Source organism: Mirounga angustirostris, unplaced genomic scaffold, assembly GCF_029215605.1.
Source record: "Mirounga angustirostris isolate CCGP_5_RB_7025 unplaced genomic scaffold, mMirAng1.0.hap1 SCAF_9, whole genome shotgun sequence".
NCBI lineage: Eukaryota > Metazoa > Chordata > Mammalia > Carnivora > Phocidae > Mirounga > Mirounga angustirostris.
Genome location: NW_026991717.1, coordinates 113,773,779 through 113,797,870, shown reverse-complemented (window position 1 = coordinate 113,797,870; position 24,092 = coordinate 113,773,779). Strand labels below are relative to the sequence as shown.

At 39.4% G+C, this 24,092-nt stretch overlaps 1 protein-coding gene across 4 annotated transcripts in view; it reads left to right on the top strand.

Annotated features, from left to right (window-relative positions):
- The first annotated feature begins 3,543 nt into the window (after window positions 1–3,543).
- LOC123861740 (ubiquitin-conjugating enzyme E2 C) overlaps window positions 3,544–24,092 on the top strand; it is a 61,594-nt gene continuing 41,045 nt past the window's right edge. The window contains exons 1-3 of one of the 4 annotated variants that reach the window (XR_010405232.1): window positions 3,552–3,976; window positions 13,148–13,219; window positions 17,588–18,650. Coding sequence is in view for 1 of the 4 variants with exons in the window: in XM_054513761.2 (XP_054369736.1) it covers window positions 3,629–3,976; window positions 13,148–13,219 (420 nt within the window). In the remaining 3 variants the exon portion in view is untranslated. Of the gene's footprint in view, window positions 3,977–13,147; window positions 13,220–17,587; window positions 18,651–24,092 lie in introns of those variants that run through there. The other 3 variants (XR_010405231.1, XM_054513761.2, XR_010405230.1) reach the window with 3 other exon arrangements.

Below are 24,092 nucleotides of genomic sequence, written 5' to 3'. Positions count from 1 at the left end.
TGACCCTGAGCGTGAGAGCTCCATAAAGGAGTGTGGGCTCCAGATTGTTTGGTTTGTATTGGAGAAGTACACTCATGAGAGAGTTGTTCACTATCTGTAAAAATCCGTTGACCCTGGGAGGAGCAGTCCCTGTAGGGTCAGCAAGGCCCCAGATGTCAAAACATTAAAATACAAAAAATAAAAAACCTAGTGAATGCACTTCCACTACTGTCGTGGGTTCTCTGTCCCTCTAATTTCTACTGTTTCTCCCAAACCTATAGAAATGACTGAGATACATACCCAAAGGTAATCTGAACTCTCTAGAAAATAGCCAAGAACAAGGAAGGAAGCAATGACAACAATTTTTTTTAAAACCTGAGCAATCAAATATCACCAAACCCAGGAGCAAAAAGTCCTCAGTTTTATTTGATATAATTTTCTAACAAGCTTGGTTAGCCGGTTTCCTAATCCATAATCAATTATTAGTTAAAATTATGGCTGGTTCCACTGCCTGCTAGGGTCTGGCAATATGTAGCCTGCAGGGCCCCTGAGCAGTTAATGGGGAGTGACTCTTCCATCTCAAAACTTTCATCCATCCTCAACCACACTGCAATTGCATTTCAAACTTTGTACCTGAGGCCAATGGTTAATTAGGAACCACTGTATAGAGAAGAGGTTTTGAGTTAGCTTTTCTGGACAGCAACCACTATCTAAAGCAAAGGACCATGTCAAATGACCCTGGGTCATTTGGGCCCATTCTGTTTGGTGGCATGTCACTTTCAGCATTTTATTCTGTCTCTTACTATTCCCCACCTGTCACATTGTTCCTTGAATCTTAGTCCAAACCACCATCCAATTTCACGTGGACTACTGCATTAGCTTTCTAACTGCCCTCTTCACTAGCCATTGTGTTGCCCTCCAATTTGCTTGCCTTAGACTAGAGATCCTGGTTAAAACAGATTCAATCATGTCTTTCCTCTACTTAAAAAGCCCCTAGAAGTTTCCCATTGCCCTTCAGATTCAGTCCAAAATACTCCAAGGCACTGTACGATCTAGTTCCTGCCGGCTCTCCAAACTCATTTTACCCAACATTTCACCCTTTCTCTCTGATCCCTCCCCTCCCTGGCCTTTTGGTTACTGAGAAATGCCAGACTCTTCCCCTCAGGCTCTTCATACAAACTTTAAAGTTTATGTGTTTGCTCCTCCACTGATTTCCTAGTGAAATTCTCAATTTCATGTCATTTCCTCAGAAGGCTTCTGTTTTCTTTCCTTTTTTTAAAAGATTTATTTATTTATTTTAGGGGGGGGTGTATGTGAATGAGGGGGGAGGGACAGAAGGGGAGGGGGAGAGAGACTCCTCAAGCAGACTCCCCACTGAGCATGGAGCCCACCACGGGGCTCGATCTCTCGACCCTGAGATCATGACCTGAGTTGAAATCAAGAGTCTTAACTGACCAAGCCACCCAGACGCCCGAAGCCTTCTGATTTCAAGCTTGTCTAGCCCCAAGGGCACCCTGGGCTTGGTTCCCTAGCTACAGCCTGCACACCCCCTTCCCATCACAATGAGCTTCGGCACCTGCCCCCCACAGCCCCCTCTGCCTCACCACAGAAGCCTCCGCAAATTGGCCCTTTACCATCCAGTTTCTCCATCCCTCAGACCATCCTAATACAAACTTCTAATGCATTTACGTTTTGTTTTCAGATTTTCTTTTTCTCCTCAGTGCTCTAGTCTCCAATCATTCTTCTTGGACTTCTAATTTTTCCCTGGGCATCAATTCTGGGGTTACACAGAAAATGATAATTTTTTGATGGACACCAATATATGCAGACAGTAAAAAGCTTTGCACCCTGTCCCCATGAAGGACAGGCTTTAAGAAATCAAATGCTTCCAGAAACCTTCAAACAACTTGCAAAGGAAGTTGATATATAAGCCCTATGATCATACAGTCAGAAGGAAAAGGCTCTTGGATTCATGAAATGAATTCCTTTAAGGTACCAGTAAATTCCTTTAAGGTACCAGTAAAACCACCTATATAATAGTCCCCAAGAAGAACTTAATAGACGAGGGATAAAATTTTGCACGGGGATGGGGGTACAGGAAACAAGTGCTCCCCCCCTTTTTTAAGTAGGTTAATGCAGAGCTTGTTTAAACAAACATACAACAAAAAACAAAAGTCATATAATTCAAAATAAAGTACAAAAAAATCACATTAAAGGAGACCCATAGCAACACTGTTTATATGCCCATCCCTCCAATCCTAAATTCTCTTGCATTCTATAACTGCTCCAGACTCTTTCCCATGAATTTACATAATTTTTACCCAGCACTCCCCACGGTGCAGCTTGACTTAACCTCTAAGGCTAAGTGCTCCCACCTTATTGTTTCAGTCCTCTGGTTTGCAAGGTGTCTCTTCCTTGGAGAGATTGGGGTGACAGAAGATTGGAGAAATAGCGGTAAGGAATTTTCAGTCTCACTTTAATAAAGCTTGTCCTCATCAGTCCAAAATCTCCCTTGGCTCAGCTCAGGTGATGCTTCTTTGGGGAATGGGGGTGGGTTGGGAGGTTTGACTCATTTCCTCAACCTCAGAACCAAAAATTAAACCCCAACATTCAAATTCAAACTCTGAAATATCCTTCTCTCTTTCCTGTTTTCATCCTGCTTATATGCTATTTGGAGCAACAATAACTTTATACACTAAAACTGATAATACAGTGTGAGAGTGACTTGTGTAGGCAAACAAATGAACAAATAAAACCAACCAGGAGAATCTCATCATTTCTGCTTTTTAGATAACTTTTCAGCAGTGTGGAAGACAGACTTGAGAATCACAATTAAGGTTATGTCTGTCTGTTTGTTTGTTTGTTTGTTTTTCATATTTGACCCGGTGGGACTATAGATATGGTCTAATCTATAGATTAGAGCAGGTGAAAGGTGGAGCTGGAGTTTCTCTTCTGAAGACCACTTAGGGGTGACTTCAATATGTGGAAAGATGACAAGGGATTAAACCAGGAACATTTCAGCGGCAATAGAGGCAGGGACCGATGGGAAGATCTCAGGGATAACATGGGAAATGTTACTCCATGTCACCTGTATTTTATACTATTATGTCATCTCAAATAGTACTTGGTAGGTGAGGCTTTCTTGGACTCACCCTGGCAAATGGCACGTGGGGGCTGTTTCCTAAGCAACTGTTGTACTTAAGGCACATGTTCATTTGTTTGCCCATTAAACTGCCAGCTTCTTTAAGGTAGGGATTGTATCTTTTCATCTCTGTTTTCCTCGAACCTTCTAATGACCTGCAAAAATGTGTGCTGGAGGGATGCAGAGTGAGTGGAAAATAGACATTCATAAATGACTGAAGATTACAGGCTATCTAGTAGTTAAAGCAACTAGCATTAAGGGTTCAGTGATATCAAGGCACTACACTGCCATTCAACCTACCCTTTCGTGGTGATTTATTTATTTCTAAATCTTTATTAAGCTGGTAAACTCCCCACCCCACAAATAGCCAGAGTACCAGAAGCTGCAATACTAGCTCCAAAGTAACTTTTTTTTCTTGGCTGATTTTACAGAACAGCTACGTGTTAGGAAACGTCAGAAGACGCTGGCCAAGACCCAGAACGTGGGAGGTACCGGTTTCCACATCATATGATGAGAACGACAAACACGGCTTCAGTCCCTAAATCCCGACTGCAAACCAGTGTGCCGGAACCAAAGAGCCGACGCTCGACTTTCCACGCGGGCGCGCGAGTGTGTTGCGACGCATCGATTGCTTTCGTCTGGCGGAGGCCTATCGGGGGAGGACCGAGCCCCGGGAGGCCAAGGAAAGGAGGCGAGTCAAGGACTTCCTCCTGGGGAGGGAGCTTGGATTCGGGAGGCCGCGCTGGGCCTGTTGGACTAGGCGTCCACGCGCGGGAGAGTTCAGTCATGTCTGTACATGCGGTGATGCGCGCCCTGCGCAAGAACAAGACGCTTCGCTACGGAGTCCCCATGCTGGTGAGCGCAGGGAGGAGAACGTGGGGGGCAGGATTCCGGAAGGGGTGGGGCGTCTAGGTCGGCTGGGTCCCGGCTGCCGGGATCTGGGAGGCGGGGGGCGGGGAGCGACAGGCGGGGAGCGGCAGCCCGGGCGGGGAAGGGGCTGGCGGGAGGTGGCCGTCTCAGTCCTCTCCCTTCGCTGGTACCAGGATCCCGAGGCCCCCTTTTACTCTCCCTAGTAGTTACCAGGCTGTGCTTCAGAGATCGAGGGCAGACCAGATTTTACACCAGGTCTGGGTGATTACCCAGCTGACATTTTTTAACCCCGTGCTACCCCTGGACGGTGCTGGGAATCGTTGGAACTAGATGTATTTACTTAATTTGACTGTACAATTTCGGGCATCTCCACGTTTCAGCTTCTGTTTGTGAACTGGTTTAATTCTTCCCGGATTGTTGGTAGGAGTTAAATGAAAATCGAGGGTTTAGCGCGGTGCCTGCCACATTGCAGCAGCCTTCAAAAGGTCGCTGACTTTTAATTGATCATTTTGAAGCACCTCGAGGGTACTTCTGGTGTTTATATTCTTGCGTCCTGTCCTACACTGAGTTCCCTGAGGATCCCATTCGTATAGAAGATACAGGTTGAGGTTGACATAGCTCCAGCCAGACTTGGAATCCAGACAGACATTCCCCCTCTTTTGCTGTTTGACCTTGGCAAGTTATTTTGCTTCAGAAAGCCTTGATGTCATAGTAAATGAGACAGTTTCAATAAAGCTTGTGGACAAAAGCCACTTTCTTTTAAATACTTAACAGTTTAATCCTTTGTATGGATATTGGTATAGGTGAAGTTACCAGCTTTTGCATTTAAGCAGAACTAAAGGAGAGAAGTGACCTTAAAAAAGTTTAAAGAAAACTGTCTTAAAAGATTATGTAGTAATTATATTTGTGTAGATGACAGGGCATGTGTAAAAACTATCCTCTCTATAGATTCCTCTGCCCCCAAATGGAGATCCATTCAGAAGCATTATGATTGTGGTCACCTGCATGTCCTAGTGAAAGCCAATTTGATTTTGTTCTTATTTTTCAAAATCACCAAAGCCGGGATATTAAAACCACTAATGTTGAAGTACCTTCTCGGTACTTAGGGGTTTCCTCTTTTGTTTTATTTCAGGGAATGGAAAGTACCACAGTAGCCTTTTCCCTAAATGTGTTACTCTGTACTGGTCTCTACATCTATACCTCTATATGGCACCTAAAGGACCATGTTTCAAAATACAAGTCCTAAACATATAAATAAATTGAAGCGGAAAATGTTGAATTCAGTACGCTGAAACCAAGCACTACTGGAAAGAACTCAAAAGATACATCCTCTTCATCATGTATCAGTTGCATATGCCACAATTACTATACTACATTTATCTTCAAGCTGAAATTATTTCCTCTCTTGGATAAATATTAATGCTTCAAAGTCCTCTTCATACAGAAGAGGACTTTGAATACCAGGTATATGCAAATACTACTCTCCTTCCTTTCTTGTCCAAACTGCTTGAAGAAAGAGAATATACTTGTTTCAGCTTCCACACTGCCCATTTAGTCTTGAGAATTTACCTTTCTAATCTGACCAGTGACCTACTGGTTCCTACACACCAAAAAATTAACCCATTTAAAGTGTTCGGTTCAGCGTTTTTAGTATATTCACAGAGTTAATGCAGCTATCACCACTGTCTAACTTTAGAATAATTTCATCATCCCAGAGGAGACACCATGCTCATTAGTAGTCACTTCCTATTTTCTCCTCCCTCTCCCCCCACCTAGGCAACCACTAATCTACTTCTGTTTATAGATTTAGTAGCATAATACAACATGTGGTCTTTTGTGACTGCTTTCAATTAGCATAGTGTTTTCAAGATTCATTCATGTTGTAACATGTGTCAAAACTTCATTCATTTTTATGGCTAAATAATATTCCATCATTTGGATAGACAATTTTTTTTATCCTAATCCTATCCTATTTATTTATCATTTTATTTATCCATTGATGAACATTTAGATTGTTAACATTTTTTGGCCATTGTGAATAATGCTGCTACAAACATTCATGTACAATTTTTGTATGGATGTATATTTTCATTTCTCTTCGTATATACCTAGTAGTAGAATTGCTGGGCCATATGATAACTCCATGTTTAACATTTTGAGGAACTGTCAAGCTATTTCCCAGAGTGGCTACATCATTTTACATTCCCACCAGCAATGAATCCTCCACGTTCTTGTCAACACTTGTTATTGTCCATCTTTTTTATTATACCCTTCCCAGTGGATGTGAAGGTATCTCATTGTGGTTTTGATTTGCATTTCCTTTATGACTAATGATATGGAACATCCTTTCATATGGTTATTGGTCATCTGTATCTCTTTTTTGCAGAAATGTTTATTCAAATCATTTGCCCGTTTTTAAATTGGGCTATTTTTCTTTTTATTGGGTAGAGGTTTCCTTAAACACCTGGAACCAGTAATTCTTTGTTGAGGGGCTCTGTGTGCTTGTTTTGGTGTGTCTTCAACACTCAGCCAGGCAGGTTACAACTCTGCCTTGAGCTTTTACTTCCTGCTTGCTCAGAGACTCAAGGTTAGCCATACACAAGTGTTTAAGGCCTTCTCAGATCTTTCCTGAGCTTACACCACTCTGGGCATGGGCACAATTCTGTTCATGAACATTTCCTTCTGGATTCTCAGGAATATGTTTGAACTTTTCAGAGTCCTCTGTGGACACCTTATTTCTCATATTTTCCTTTTAAGCTTTTTGGTTAGACTGTTATTTGCCCTGTTGCCTACCACCTCAGGCAGTCACGATGTTAACTAATTGCCTCTGAATTTTTTCAACAAACACTTCCTGAGAGAAGTCTGTTAGTACTAGTTGAGCTCAAAGTCAGGAAAACTGAAGACAGCCTTGTGACTGAGGTTTCCATTGAACCACCAGATTTGATCAAGCAGTGACAGTTCTTAGAGAATAATGTTTTAAGGAGCCCCAACCCCATTCTGCCCCATGATTGCATTCTATTTCATTTATTTATTTATTATTAACATAATATATTATTTGTTTCAGGGGTACAGGCCTATGATTCATCAGTCTTACACAATTCACAGCACTCACCATAGCACATACCCTCCCCAATGTCCATCACCCAGCCACCCATCCCTCCCCCCACTCCACTCTAGCAACCCTCAGTTTGTTTCCTGAGATTAAAAGTCTCTTATGGTTTGTCTCCCCCTCTGGTTTCATCTTGTCTCATTTTTCCCTCCCTTTCCCCGTGATCCCCTGTCTTGTTTCTCAAATTCCTCATATCAGTGAGATTATATGATAATTGTCTTTCTCTGATTGACTTATTTCGCTTAGCATAATACCCTCTAGTTCCATCCACGTCGTTGCAAATGGCAAGATTTCATTTTTTGATGGCTGCATAATATTCCATTGTGTATATATACCACATTTTCTTTATCCCTTCATCTGTTGATGGACATCCACACTCTTTCCATAGTTTGGCTATTGTGGACATTTCTACTATAAACATTGGGGTACACGTGCCCCTTCAGATCACTATGTTTGTATCTTTGGAGTAAATACCCAGTAGTGCAGTTGCTGGGTCGTATGGTAGCTCTATTTTCAACTTTTTGGGGAACCTCCATCCTGTTTTCCAGAGTGGCTGCACCAGCTTGCATTCCCACCAACAGTGTAGGAGAGTTCCCCTTTCTCCACATCCTCGCCAATATCTGTCATTTCCTGACTTGTTAATTTTAGCCATTCTGACTGGCGTGAGGTGGTATCTCATTGAGGTTTTGATTTGTATTTCCCTGATGCCGAGTGATGTTAAGCACTTTTTCATGTGTCTGTTGGCCATTGAAGGAGAGATAAAAAGCTTCCAGGACAAACAAACAATAAAAGAATTTGCAAACACCAAACCAGCCCTACAAGAAATATTGAAAGGGGTACTCTAAGCAAAGAGAGTCTAAAAGTAACATAGACCAGAAAGGAACACAGACAATACACATAACTCTCACCTTACAGGCAATACAATGGCACTAAATTCATATCTTTCAATAGTTACTCTGAATGTAAATGGGCTAAATGCCACAATCAAAAGACACAGGGTATCAGATTGGATAAAAAAACAAGACCCATGGGGTGCCTGGGTGGCTCAGTTGTTAAGCGTCTGCCTTCGGCTCAGGTCATGATCCCGGGGTCCTGGGATCGAGCCCCACATCAGGCTCCCTGCTCCGCGGGAAGCCTGCTTCTCCCTCTCCCATTCCCCCTGCTTGTGTTCCCTCTCTCGCTGTGTCTCTCTCTGTCAAATAAATAAAATCTTAAAAAAAAAAAAAAAACACCACACATAAGACCCATCGATATGTTATCTGCAAGAGACTCATTTTAGACCCAAAGACACCTCCAGATTTAAAGTGAGGGGGTGGAAAAACATTTACCATGCTAATGGACATCAAAAGAAAGCTCGGGTGGCAATCCTTGTATCAGACAAATTAGATTTTAAACCAAAGACTATAATAAGAGAGGAGCATTCTATTTGTTTTCATGGTTACCATGGAGCTGGGGTGGAGAGGTGGGAATAAAAATGCCACCAAGCTTTCTGTCCTTACTGAAAGGCAGTCTTCTTAGGAAAATGTTTCCAACATTATTGCAAGTCTTTGCCTAATTTTCAAATTTCTGAAAAAGTTGATTTGAGAACTTTTGCCAGTTTTCTCATTGCTGTGATGGAGAAGATTTTTGGAGATTCCTAGTCTGCCATTTCACTGATGTCACCTTTTGGTTCTTTTTTTCTATGTCTTTGGTGAGATTTTCTAATTTTTCATTTGTTTTAAGAACATCGGTTACTGCTCTCTCAAGCATTTTTATAATGATTCCTTTAAAATCTTTGCTAGATCATGGGACGCCTGGGTGGCTCAGTTGGTTAAGTGTCCAACTCTTGGTTTCGGCTCTAGTCGTGATCTCAGGGTCCTGAGATCCAGCCACATCCAGCTGTCATGGGCATGGGGGCTCCCTGCTCAGCAGGGAGTCTGCTTCTCCCTCTGCCCTTCCCCCACAGGTACAGGCACGGTACTCTCTCTCTCAAATAATAAGTAAATCTTAAAAAAAAAAAATCTTTGTCAGATCATTCCAACATCTGGTTTATCTCCATGTTAATATCTCTTGATAGTCTTTTCTAATTCAGCTTGCTGTTTTCCTGATTCTTGCTCTGACAAGTGAGTTTTTATTGTATCATGGACATTCTGAGTATTATGTTAGGAAACTCTGTATCCTATTTAAGTCTTCTACTTTAGCAAGCAGTCACCATGCTTAGACTTAGCTGTAGGTAGTAGCATACTATTTTGGGCTTTCTTTCCAATGATAATTTAGGTTCCAGAGCCCTTGCAGTGCTATTCTGGTCTGCTTTGTTTACCTGGTGCTGCTTTTTTCCTCTAGTGCCTGCTTGATCCCTTCTAAAGGTGGAGTGTTAGTAATCAACGTGTGAATATTTTTAAAGTTATAAGATTGATTGAGCTCACAAAAGAAATTAATGTAGATAGAGAAGACCAGTCATTGTGCCCTGGGGTACTCCAGCATTAGGGGATTGAGTGTACAGGAAGAACCAATAAAGGACACTAAGAAGTATTCTCAGGTAGAAGAAAAACCAGGTTTAAGGGAAAAGGAGGAAAGTGATCAACTGTGTCAAATTTTGCTCATGAAGTAAGATGAGAACAGAGAGTTAACCATTGGATTTGGTAACATGGATGTGTTTGGTGGCTGGAATGGGTCTAAGAGAGAATGGGAGGGACTGAGCATCAACAACTCCTTTGAGAAATTTTACTGCAGATAGGAACAAGGAAAGAGGATAGTAACGTGAGGAAGTGAGGTCTAGAGAAGTTTGTTAATAAGTGGGAGAACTAATAGCATTTTTTTATGATGAATCATGTGGTAGTGAGCAAGATTTTCTTTTTTTTTTTTTTTTAAGTTTTATTTATTTATTCATAAGAGTCAGAGAGAGAGAGAGGCAGAGGCAGAGGGAGAAGCAGGCTTCCTGCGGAGCAGGGAGCCCGATGTGGGACTGGATCCCAGGACCCTGGGATCATGACCTGAGCCAAAGGCAGACGCTTAACCATCTGAGCCACTCAGGCGCCGTGAGCAAGATTTTCATGATAAGGAAACGAGAATTGATGAATCAGGGTCCTTCAGTAAATAAGATGATATGGGATCTATTGCACAAATGAAGATATTTAGTTAGGAGTGTAGATACTGTGATAATGAGTGGTAGGTGGTGTAATGCAAGTCTGATCCTAATCAGAATTAGCACAGACTTCACAGAGTAAGGGAATAGTCCTTCATGAAACTCCGCTTATTTCAGACACCAACTGAAAGCTCTGGGATTCTTGGCCCACCTGTGCTTCTGATCAACTGGCTATAAATTTGGGGGTTCCTATTAATCCCCTCAAGTTTAATAATTCACTAGAATGACTCACAGAACTCAGGAAAGCACTATACTTACAATTATTGTTTTATTATAAAGGGTACGAATTAGGAACAGCCAAAAGAGACCCACAGGGTAAGGTCTGGGAAGGTCCCAAATGCAGAGTTTCCATGTTTTCCTCCTGTGAAATCAGGGCATCCCACCCTCCCAGCACATTAATGTGTTCACCAACCAGGAAGCTCAACCAAGCTTCAGTGTCCAGAGTTTTTTTTTTTTTTTAAGATTTTATTTATTTTTTTGTCAGAGAGAGAGAGCACAAGCAGGGGTAGTGGCAGGCAGAGCAGGTAGAGGGAGAAGCAGGCTCTCTGCCAAGCAAGGAGCCCAATGCGGGACTCGATCCCAGGACCCTGGGATCACGACCTGAGCCAAAGGCAGATGCTTAAGCAACTGAGCCAAGTGTCCAGAGTTTTTTTTAATTGGGTTTCATTATCTAGGTATGGTTAATTGAATCATTAACTGTGTGAGGGACCTCCGTGTCCAGCCCCATCTCCTTGGAGGTCAGGTTGATATCATATGGCTTAAAGCCCCACCCCTCTAGTCACATGGTAGGTCATTCCAGCATGGCCCACCGGTATACTGCAACTATCTAGGGGCCTACCATGAGTCACCTCATTAGCATAGATTCAGGTGTGGTCCTAGGGGCCCACCATCAATAACAAAGATACTCCTGTCACTCAGGAAAGTCCAAGTTAGTACCTTCCTCTCAGGAACCCTAGACAAAGTTCAGGCAAATTCTTCATTATGTAACACGTGGGAACTGTAATTGTAGTAGTTCCAGAAAGAGGTGATGGTGGCCTTGACTAGAGTATTAGAAGAAGGTATAGTTAGAAATTGTCAGATTCAAGAAATGTTTTGAAAGTAGAGGTGACAGAACTCAGGGATGGATTAGATGTGAGATATGAATGAGAGGAGCTTATGATGATTACAAAGAAGTTTGCTTGAGCCGTTGGATGAAAGCAGTTTACATTTACTGGGATGTGAAAGATTGGGGCAGAAAGAGTGTTGGGGTAAAAGTCAAGAGGGTTTTTCAAAATGTTAATTTATATATATCTGTTAGACTTTTTTTTATTTTAAAGATTTTATTTATCTGAGAGCATGGCGGGGAGAGGCAGAGAGAGAGGGAGAAGCAGACTCCCCGGTGACAGCCCAATGTGGGCGGATCCCAGGACCTGGAGATCATAACCTGAGCTGAAGTCAGATGCATAACCAACTGAACCACCCAGGTGCCCCATATATCTCTTAGGCTTTCAAGTGAAAATGTCAGGTAGGAAAGCATGTTTCAGTTCAATGGGATGTTTCCCATTGAAAATGTGCATTTGGAAGTTGTTAGGTTATAGAGCCTATTTAAAGCCATGAAATTGGATGACATCAGCTATGATATGGACTCAGTGTTGGTTGTGAATAGTTAGAAGAAATGTGAAGATTTGAGCCTTTTGGGATACTACCCCCCCGTTGGGAAGATGAGGAAGAATGAATAAAAGGAGACTGAAACAGAGTTACGAAAGCCAGGGATGTGTCTTTTCATTGAAACACAAAGACAAAAGTTATTTTACTTATACAAATAATTCTTACATATTGACATTGCCAGATATTAGCTGCTTATATATAACAGATGTTTTTCCTGATTTGTTGTCTTTTGATTTTGTGTTGTTTTTATTTCATTTATTTGTCAGTATAGACATTAAAAATTTTATGTGGTCAGACTTACTGGGTTTTAAAATTTATAGCCTCAAGGTTTTGTTAGTATTTCAACTTCAAAATCGTAAAGTTTTATATTTTACAATGTTTTATATCTTTATATTTCCTTATTTGGTAATATTAATATATTGACATAAAAAGGAAGGTAGGGATCAAACTTTATTTTTATCCAAATTGCTAGACTTTTACAGCTTTAGGATTAGGGGTGAAAGCCCATTAGATTATTGGAGGAGGTGATAAAGCAGCAATGCCAGTTGGAGGAATCTTTTAAGGTTTGGCATATATTAATAAGTGTGGTGTATTTTATGAGATTCTTTTACTAGTTGGTAAGAAAATGGAGAAAAATGCTGTCTAGGTAGCTTATTTTGCAAACACATAAAATTGAAAGAATTCTGGTCTTGAGGAAATGAGGCCAGAATTTAATTCCTAGCTTTACTCAGTATAATCATAGGCAAGTCATTTAGTTGCCTGTGCTTTTATTTCATCTGTTAAATGGATTTTTTCCTTAACTTTAGTTCTTTTGTAAGATCAACTAATATAATGCTTGTGATGATGTTATTTAAACCATAAGGTGGAATACAAGTATGGGGGTGCAGCTGGGTGGCTCAATTGGTTAAGTGTCCAACTCTTGGTTTCATCAGGTCATGATCTTGGGGTCATGTGATCAAGCCCCACATTGGGCTCTGTGCTCAGCACTCAGCAGAGTCCGCTTGTCTCTCTCCCTCCCCTTCTGCTCCTCCCCCCCAAATAAATAAATAAAATCTTTAAAAATGAACAAACAAACTAATGGGGTACTGACTTTGGTATTTGGTAATAGGATAAAATGTTTCCTAGTGACAGTACATACTGCATCCACTCTGAACAGATGAATGGTAACTCACCAAGAAAATAATATATTGGATTTCATATAAGCTGCCACTATTGGCATTAATCTGTAGACAGAATTCTGCCCGTCTATGTTGTTTGTTTCCTCTCTTTGTTTCAGTTGCTGATTGTTGGAGGCTCTTTTGGTCTTCGTGAATTTTCACAAATCCGCTATGATGCTGTGAAAATTAAGGTAAGGACTGTAATTGGAGTTTGACATGTGTCTGTGTATACGATTGTTCCGGTTTAGGTATGTATACTTGATGTACTAAGCAGTCTGAGTTTTGTCTAATTTTTCAAGGGGTTGTATGATTTTCTTATTCTTTAAGACAACATGAATGATCATATGGAAGTGAATCATGAAATGTAAAGAATTTAGTTATCCTATTCCTAGAAAATTTGCAATACTGCATTCTCAGAAATGCAATACTGCATTTCTCAGAAGAATGTTGGACAATTTCACTCCCATTATATTACTCCAATTATAAATTAGCTATTTCATATTAATACCAGTAATTTTATAAATTATATTGATATATAAAGTCTACTGATATACTGAAGGAAAGGAAAATTATTTTTCATTACAAATAATGATACTTATCTTTTTAGGTATATAATATATATTTATATATTGTATATAAAGCTATATACCTATATCTAAATATATGTAAAATTTATTTTACAAGTGAGGAAACTGAGGTTCAGATAGCTTCAGTAACTAACCTGTGGTTACATGGCTATTTAGAGGTAGTGCTAGGATTTTCACTCTCTTTGATTATAGTTACTAACAAATTTAGGCCAAGTGTTACATAAGAACTCTAGTTAAGTAACTGATTAATTCATTCAGAAGTATGTAGTTTTTGTTTGTGGCCACACTGATATTTGAGTTTTTTCCCAAGTTTTATTTATATATAAAACATATATACATATATATAATTTCTTTTTTTTTTTTAAGATTTTTTATTTATTTATTTGACAGAGAGAGACACAGCGAGAGAGGGAACACAAGCAGGGGGAGTGGGAGAAGGAGAAGCAGGCTTCCTGCTGAGCAAGGAGCCTGATGCGGGGCTCCATCTCAGGACCCCGGGATCATGACCTGAGCCAAAGGCAGACGCTTAACGACTGAGCCACCCAGGCGCCCCCGTATATATAATTTCTTATATACATATATATAATATTTATACATATAAATTTTCTACCAATATTATTGAGATCTGTTAATGAAATATATATTATATAATGAAATATATACTATATAATGAAATACATGTTATATTAAATATATATAATATACGAATTATATAAATATATATAATTATAAATATATTATATATATAATGAAGTATAATATTATATTAATAATTATTGGTAGGAAAGTAAAGAGTATTAAAGGGACCTATTCAGTTTTTTTTTTTTTTTTAAGATTTTATTTATTTAACAGAGAGAGACAACAGCGAGAGAAGGAACACAAACAGGGGGAGTGGGAGAGGGAGAAGCAGGCTTCCCGCTGAGCAGGGAGCCCAATGCGGGGCTCAATCCCAGGACTCTGGGATCATGACCTGAGCCGAAGGCATATGCTTAACGACTGAGCCACCCAGGTGCCCTCCTATTCAGTTTTCTCAGTTAATTTTATAGTTTAAGAGAAACACCAACTCCAACTAGTCTTAAAGACAGTAAGAGGGTAAATATTAAATTTAAAAAGAATGTATAATATATATAATCTTCCATGAAGTCATGTTTTTATTTACTTTTTCTTTTAGTATCTTGAATATATATGTTACTTTACATACACCCTACATACACCAACTATAGATCTGCTTTTATTGTCTAATTTTTTTCTCTTGTTGGTTTTGTGGGTAAATGTTCTGTCTTTGAACACACCTTGTAATTTTTTATTTTTTTAAGATTTTATTTATTTATTTGAGAGAGAGAGAGAGAGTATGAGCCAGGAGAGGGGCAAAGGGAGACAGAGAAACAGACTCCCCGCTGAGCAGGGAGCCTGACATGAGGCTCAGTCCTGGGACTCTGAGATCATGACCTGAGCCAAAGGCAGACGCTTAACTGACTGAGCCACCCAGGTGCCCCGACCTTGTAATTTTTTAAATTAAATATTGGGTATTGTTTGTAAATACTTGTAGAGATTCTAGGTGGTATTGTTTTCCTCCTGAAAGGGTTTATCCTTTTTTCTGATAGGCAGATAGACTGGGGGCTAATCCCCTTACTACTTTGGAGGAGTGAGTATTGAGGTTGATCACTTCTTCTATGTCTGTTGGCCACTTATATTTCCTTTTTTTATGTGTCCTCTGTTGTGATGTTTCAGGTCTCGGTTGCCCATTTTTTTCTGTGGGTTGTTGGTCTTTTTCTTATTGTTTTGTTAGATTTCTTTATACATGGCAGATTATAACTTTTTAGTCATCTTAATGGGGTCTTTTGATGAACAAATTTAGTGTAGTCTATTTTATTCCTTTTTTACTTTATAGTTACTTTTTCTTTTAGTCCTTTTAAGAAGTTTTTCTTACGCCAAAATATAAATATTTTTCTATATGATTGCTAAAATTTTTGTTTTGCCTTTTATACTCAGGTCTGCAAATATAAAACCCAAATGGAATTGATTTTTTTGTATATAGTATGAGGAATTGTGATGTTCTGATTTATAAGAAATACGTATTTGGTCTTTGCCCTATTTTCTGGCATTGAGCTAAAACCCCTGGAATTTCCTAAGTGATGAGAGCAAGCAAGGTGTCTTTTGTTATGTTGATGAATTTATGGAATGCCCCTGGGTAACCTAAAGATGGGGGCTGGTTGCTAGGAGAACCAGCCTTGTGAGACAGGGTTGGAACTTGCAGTCCCACCCCTTGACTTCCAGGGAGGGGAGTTGGGCTAGAGGTTGAATCGATTGCCAATGGCAAGGACTTAATCATCCCCATGTAATGAAGCCTCCATAAAAACCCAAAAAGATAAGGTTCAGACAGATTCCTGACTGGGGAACTTGTAGAGGTGCTGGGAGAATAGCCCTCTTAAAGAGGGCATGGAATCCCCACAGCCTTTCCCTATACCTTGCCTGTGTGTCTCTTCCATCTAGCCTTTTATAAGTAAAGTGTTTCAATTCTGTGAGCTGTTCAGGGAGCAGTTGTTGGAACCTCCAGTCCATAGCCAGTGAGAAGTGCAGGTGACATCCTGGATTTGCAATTGGTGTGTGAAGTGGGGACGGGGGCTGTCTTGGATGACTGAGCCCTTAACCTGTGGGATCTGACTCTATCTCTAGGTAGGTAGTGTCAGAATTGAGTTAATTCCTTGGTGGTTTGAAAAAAAAAAAAAACCCACACTAGCTGTAACTGAACTAATATGAGTTCGTTTGCTCCTTGGTGAGTTGCAGATAGAGATTACAGCAGATAATCCATAAGAAATTGCAGCAGGTGGAGTTGTCACTCAAAGGAAATTTTATTTGCAGCAAATGAGATCATGGGAATAACTTCCAAATCGTGACTACCCAGACAGGGATGAGAGAGTTCTTTTTATTTAAGATTAGGATGAATATTCAGAAAGGGGAGTTTTGTCATCACACATAAAGGCGGGAATAAGGTTGTGCAGATGAAGTGTTTTATGAAGCCTGTGCTCCTCCCAGGGTAGAGACTTTAACATTGTACTGAAGCAGATTAAGTGTTGGACAAAGGGAAGGGGCTATGGATATGATCCAAGAGCCAGTATAAACTGGATGGGATCTTGGGCTGGTTACCTCAGGTAAGGTCTGCAGGGCCTTGTTTGTTCATGGCTGGGACCTTATCAGTTGACCCAGAGCCAGTATATTTCTTAGTGGGGTCTGAAAAGAAACAGTAGCTGGCTACAGAGAAACAGTTCTCTGAAAAACAAGCTTTAAATTTTCTGCTAGTTTCAATCCTGCGAAGACAACTCAAGAATGTGCTAAGTCTGGGCACCTGGGTGGCTCAGTTGGTTAAGCGACTGCCTTCGGCTCAGGTCACGATCCTGGAGTCCCGGGATCGAGTCCCGCATCGGGCTCCCTGCTCGGCGGGGAGTCTGCTTCTCCCTCTGACCCTCCTCCCTCTCATGCTCTCTGTCTCTCATTCTCTCTCTCAAATAAATAAATAAAATCTTAAAAAAAAAAAAAAAAGAATGTGCTAAGTCAGTCTTTACTTTTGAAACAGCACTGGGAGTTTTACCATTGATTTTTTTGTCTCTGATATGGTTAGGCTATCTACTGGCCTATTGGAGACTTAGTTTTTGCATTCTCTGTTCCCTTAAAATTCTTAACTACTGTGGGTTTTTTTTTTTTTTTTTTTTTCATTTCTTTGTAATTCGAACACCCCCTAGGCAGTCCTGCAAGAAGTGTGCTTGGGCAGGTAGAGTTGGTAAGGCATGATAGATCCAGGGGGTGGGGGACTGGTGGGAGGGGATAGCTGGGGACCTGAAATGTCTGGGTCTTTCTTTTTCTGGGGACCCCTAACTCTGCTTATAGAATGTTTTCCCTAATATAGACAACAAGTTGTACAAGTGCCATTTACTGACTTAACATTTTTTCTTTTCTTTCTTTTTTTTTTTTAAGATTTTATTTATTTATTTGACAGAGACACAGCGAGAGGGGGAACACAAGCAGGGGGAGTGGGAGAGGAAGAAGCAGGCTTCTGCTGAGCAGGGAGTCCGATGCGGGACTCGATCCCAGGACCCTGGGACCATGACCTGAGCCGAAGGCAGACGCTTAACGACTGAGCCACCCAGGCGCCCTGACTTAACATTTTTTTCTTTCCTGCTCTTCTGTCCTGTTTTGTTGTCTGTTCTGTTGCATTAGTTTATTTACAAATTACATTGTGGTTTTCAAATTAATTGTGCATTCCTGAGAAATGAACTCACCTTGATCTTGGTATACTGTCGTTTTGTAGTGTGTTCTTCAGGAATTCTGCATTAGTGAAGTTGGCCTGTTCTCTTACTGTCTTTTTCAAATTTTGACATCAAGCTTATGCTCACCACATAACTAGAAGGTTTTTTGTTCTACTGGCATTATTTCTTCTTTAGTAAAATCCATTGGTAAAGCCATCTGAACCTGGGGTTTTCTTTATGTGAGATTTTAAAGTACAGATTCAGCTCTTTATACATTATAACACTGTTCAAATAGTTTTTTTTTTTCTACATGTTAGAAAGTTACATGTTAGAAAGTTGTAGTTTTCTATAAATTTGTCCATTTTGTCTAAATTTTCAGTTTTGTTGGCCTAAAAGTACTCATATTATCTGAGTATCAGTTGCCCATAAAATTTATGTTGTTGACCTCCTTTTCATTCTAAATACTTATTTGTGATTTCTCTTTCTTCTAAGTCAATTTTACTTGAGATTTATCAATAGCTTTTGGTTTAGTTGATTCTCTTGTCATTCATTTTTTGATCTTTAATCAGTCTGTTCTCTATTTACTTTTTCCTTTGAGTTTCTTTTTTCTAACTTTATGAGGTAGATTCTTAGCTCATTCTATTTCCATCTTTTTTTGGTAATATAGGCTTATAAGCTGATGAATTTCCTTTTAAAGATGGGCCTGCAGGTTTAATATATAATATGTTCACAGTCCTTTAATTAAAAATTTTTTCAGTTATTCAGAAGCTATTTAGAAGTGTTATTCCTTAATTTATAAGTATAGGAGATTTTCTTATTAAATTATTATTTTTTAAATAATTTTTTTATTAACATATAGTTTATTATTTGTTTCAGGGGTACAGGTCTGTGATTCATCAGTCTTACACAATTCACAGCGCTTACCATAGTACCTACCCTCCCCAGTGTTAATCACCCAGACATCCCATCCCACCCACCCCCTCCACTCCAGCAACCCTCACTTTGTTTCCTGAGATTAAGAGTCTCTTATGGTTTGTCTCCCTCTCTGGTTTCATCTTGTTTCATTCTTCCCATATGATCCTCTGTCTTGTTTCTCAAATTCCTCACATCAGTGAGATCATATGATACTTGTCTTTCTCTGACTGATTTATTTCCCTTAGCATAATACCCTCTAGTTGCATCCACATTGTTGCAAATGGCAAGATTTCTTTTTTTTTTTTAATGGCTGCATAATATTTGTATATATATACCACATCTTTTTTTTATACCACATCTTTTTTATCCATTCATCTTTTGATGGGCATCTAGGCTCTTTCCATAGTTTGGCTATTGTGGAAACATCGGGGTGCACATGCCCCTTCGGATCACTATGTTTGTATCTTTGGAGTAAATACCCAGTAGTGCAGTTGCTGGGTCATAGGGTAGCTCTATTTTCAACTTTTAGAGGAACCTCCATCCTGTTTTCCAGAGTGGCTACGCCAGCTTACATTCCCACCAACTGTGTAGGAGGGTTCCCCTTTCTCCGCATCCTCGCCAACATCTGTCATTTCCTGACTTCTTAATTTTAACCATTCTCACTGGTGTAAGATGGTATCTCATTGAGGTTTTGATTTGTATTTCCCTGATGCCAAGTGATGTTGAGCACTTTTTCATGTGTCTGTTGGCCATTTGAATGTCTTCTTTGCAGAAATGTCTGTTCATGTCTTCTGCCCATTTCTTGGTTGGATTATTTGTTCTTTGGGTGTTGAGTTTAAGAAGTTCTTTATAGATTTTGGATACTAGGCCTTTATCTGATATGTCATTTGCAAATATCTTCTCCCATTCTGTCGGTTGTCTTTTGGTTTTGTTGACTGTTTCTTTTGCTGTGCAAAAGCTTTTTATCTTGATAAAGTCCCAATAGTTCATTTTGCCCTTGCTTCCTTGCCTTTGGCGATGTGTCTAGGAAGAAGTTACTGTGGCTGAGGTCGAAGAGGTTGCTGCCTGTATTCTCCTCAATGATTTTGGTGGATTCCTCTCTCACATTTAGACCTTTCATCCATTTTTGGTCTATTTTTGTGTGTGGTGTGAGGAAATGATCCAGATTCATTCTTGTGCATGTGGCTGTCCAATTTTCCCAACACCATTTGCTGAAGAGACTGTCTTTTTTTCACTGGACATTCTTTCCTGCTTTGTCGAAGATTAGTTGACCATAAAGTTGAGGGTCCATTTCTGGGATCTCTATTCTGTTCCATTGATCTATGTGTCTGTTTTTGTGCCAGTACCATACTATCTTGACAATTACAGCTTTGTAATAGAGCTTGAAGTCCGGAATTGTGATGCTGCCAGCTTTGCTTTTCTTTTTCAACATTCCTCTAGCCATTTGGGATCTTTTCTGGTTCCATACAAATTTTAGGATTATTTGTTCCATTTCTTTGAAAAAAGTGGATGGTATTTTGATAGGGATTGCATTGAATGTGTAGATTGCTCTAGGTAGCATAGACATTTTCACAATATTTGTTCTTCCAATCCATGAGCATGGAATGTTTTTCCATTTCTTTGTGTCTTCCTCAATTTCTTTCATGAGTATTCTATAGTATTCTGAGTACAGATCCTTTGCCTCTTTGGTTAGGTTTATTTCTAGGTATCTTATGGTTTTGGGTGCAATAAAAATGGGATCGACTCCTTAATTTCTCTTTCTTCTCTCTTGTTGTTGGTATATAGAAATGCCACTGATTTCTGTGCATTGAATTTATATCCTGTCACTTTACTGAATTCCTGTATGAGTTCTAGCAGTTTTGGGTTTTTGGGAGTCTTTTGGGTTTTCCACATAAAGTATCATATCATCTGCAAAGAGTGAGAGTTTGACTTCTTTGCTGATTCAGATGCCTTTTATTTCTTTTTGTTGTCTGACTGCTGAGGCCAGGACTTCTAGTACTATGTTGAATAGCAGTGGTGATAGTGGATATCCCTGCCGTGTTCCTGACCTTAGGGGAAAAGCTCTTAGTTTTTCCCCATGGAAGATGATATTCGCTGTGGGTTTTTCATAGATGGCTTTTATGATACTGAGGTATGTACCCTCTGTCCATACACTGGGAAGAGTTTTAATCAAGAAAGGATGCTGTAGTTTGTCAAGTGCTGTTTCTGAATCTATAGAGAGGATCATATGATTCTTGTTCTTTCTTTTATTGATGTATTATATCACATGGATTGATTTGTGGATGTTGAACCAATCTTGCAGCCCAGGAATAAATCCCACTTGTTCGTGGTGAATAATCCTTTTAATATACTGTTGGATCCTATTGGCTAGTATTTTGGTGAGATGCATCCATGTTCATCAGGGATATTGGTCTGTAGTTCTCCTTTTTGATGGGGTCTTTGTCTGGTTTGGGGATCAAGGTAAAGCGGGCCTCATAAAATTGAGTTTGGAAATTTTCCTTCCATTTCTATTTTTTGGAAGAGTTTCAGAAAAATAGGTATTAATTCTTCTTTAAATGTTTAGTGGAATTCCCCCTGGGAAGCCATCTGGCCTTGCACTCTTGTTTGCTGGGAGATTTTTGATCACTGCCTCAATTTCCTTAGTGGTTATGGGTCTGTTCAGGTTTTCTATTTCTTCCTGGTTCAGTTTTGGTAGTTTATACATCTCTAGGAATGCATCCATTATAATATGTTCTTATAATTGTTTGTATTTCTTTGGTGTTGGTTGTGATCTCTCCTCTTTCATTCATGATTTTATTTATTTGGGTCCTTTCTCTTTTCTTTTTTGATAAGAGGCTTATGTCTCGGGGTTTATCAATCTTATTAATTCTTTCAAAAAACCAGCTCCTAGTTTTGTTGATCTGTTCTACTGTTCTTTTGGTTTCTATTTCATTCATTTCTGCACTGATCTTTATTATTTCTCTTCTTCTGATGGGCTTAGGCTTTATTTGCTGTTTTTTCTCCAGCTCCTTTAGGTGTAGGGATAGGTTGTGTATTTGAGACCTTGTTTCTTGAGAAAGGCTTGTATTGCTATATACTTTCCTCTTAGGACCTTTGCCACATCCCAAAGGCTTTGAACAGTTATGCTTTCATTTTCACTTGCTTCCCTGAATTTTTTAAATTCTTCTTTAATTTCATGGTTGACCCATTCATTCTTTAGTAGGATGCTCTTTAGCTTCCATGTATTTGAGTTGTTTCCGACTTTCTTCTTGTGATTGAGTTCTAGTTTCAAAGCATTGTGGTACGAAAATATGCAGGGAATGATCCCAATCTTTTGGTACTGGTTGAGACCTGATTTGTGATCCAGGATGTGATCGATTCTGGAGAATGTTCCATGGGCACTAGAGAAGAATGTGTATTCTATTGCTTTGGGATGGAATGTTCTGAATATATCTGTGAAGTACGTCTGGTCCAGTGTGTCATTTAAAGCCTTTATTTTCTTGTTGATCTTTTGCTTAGATGATCTGTCCATTTCAGTGAGGGCAGTGTTAAAGTCCCCTACTATTATTGTATTATTGTCGATGTGTTTCTTTGATTTTGTTATTAATTGGTTTATATAATTGGTTGCTTCCTTGTTAGGGGCATAGATATTTAAAATTGTTAGATCTTCTTGTTGGATAGACCTTTTAAGTATGATGTAGTGTCCTTCCTCATCTCTTATTATAGTCTTTGGTTTAAAATCTAATTTGTCTGATATAAGGATTGCTACTCTAGCTTTCTTTTGATGTCCATTAGCATAGTAAATGTTTTTCCACTCCCTCACTTTAAATCTGGAGGTGTCTTTGGGTCTAAAATGAGTCTCTTGCAGACAGCATATCCAGGGGTCTTGTTTTTTTTATCCAATCTGATACTCTTTGTCTTTTGATTGGGGAATTTAGCCCATTTACATTCAGGGTAACTATTGAAAGATACGAATTTAGTACCATTGTATTGCCTGTAAGGTTACTGTTACTGTATATTGTCTCTGTTCCTTTCTGGTCTATGTTACTTTTAGGCTCTTTCTTTGCTTAGAGGACCCCTTTCAATATTTCTTGTAGGGCTGGTTTGGTGATAGTAAATTCTTTTAGTTTTTGTTTTTCCTGGAAGCTTTTTATCTCTCCTTCTGTTTTCAATGACAGCCTAGCTGGATATAGTATTCTTGGCTTCATATTTTTCTCATTTAGTGCCCTGAATATATCATGCCAGTCCTTTCTGGCCTGCCAGGTCTCTGTGAATAGGTCTGCTGCCAATCTAATGTTTCTACCAATATAGGTTACAGACCCCTTGTCCTGAGCTGCTTTCAGGATTTTCTCTTTGTCTCTGAGACTTGTGAGTTTTACTATTAGATGTCAGGGTGTTGACATATTTTTATTGATTTTGAGGGGGGTTCTCTGTGCCTCCTGGATTTTGATGCCTGTTTCCTTCCCCAAATTAGGGCAGTTCTCTGCTTTAATTTGCTCCAATATACCTTCTGCTTCCCTCTCTCTTTCTTCTTCTGGGATCCCAGTTATTCTAATGTTGTTTTGCTTTACGGTATCACTTATCTCCCGAATTCTCCCCTCGTGATCCAGTAGTTGTTTCTCTCTCTTTTTCTCAGCTTCTTTATTTTCCATCATTTGGTCTTCTAAGATATCTAATTCTCTCTTCTGCCTCATTTACCCTAGCAGTTAGAGTCTTCATTTTAGATTGCACGTCGTTAATAGCCTTTTTGATTTCGACTTGGTAAGATTTTAGTTCTTTTATTTCTCCAGAAGGAGATTCTCTAGTATCTTCTATGCTTTTTTCAAGCCCAGCTAGTATCTTTATAAGCGTCATTCTGAACTCTAGTTCCGACATCTTGCTAATGTCTGATTTGATAGGTCCCTGGCAGTTGGTACTGCCTCTAGTTCTTTTTTTTGAGGTGTTTTTCCGTCTTGTCATTTTGTCCAGAGAAGAATAGATGAATGAGAGAACAAAATGCTAAAAGGATAACAATGACCCCAGAAAAATATACACTAAACGAAACAGAAGAGACCCGAAATCGTGGGGAAAATAAAGAAAAAAAAAAAAAGAATATGATCAGGCTGGTGAATAGAACAGAGCCACACACTAGATTTTGGGTGTATTTTGGTCTTGTTAGAAGAAACTGCCTCCCAAAATTTTAAAGAAAGAAAAACTTATATATGTACAAAAATAAGGGTAAATACGATGAAGAGATGGAATATGACTGTAAAGATGAAAATTTAAAAAGATTTTAAAAAAGGAATTGATAAGAAGTTGGTTGAAAAAAGAACAAAAAAAATTAAAAAACAAAGAATGTG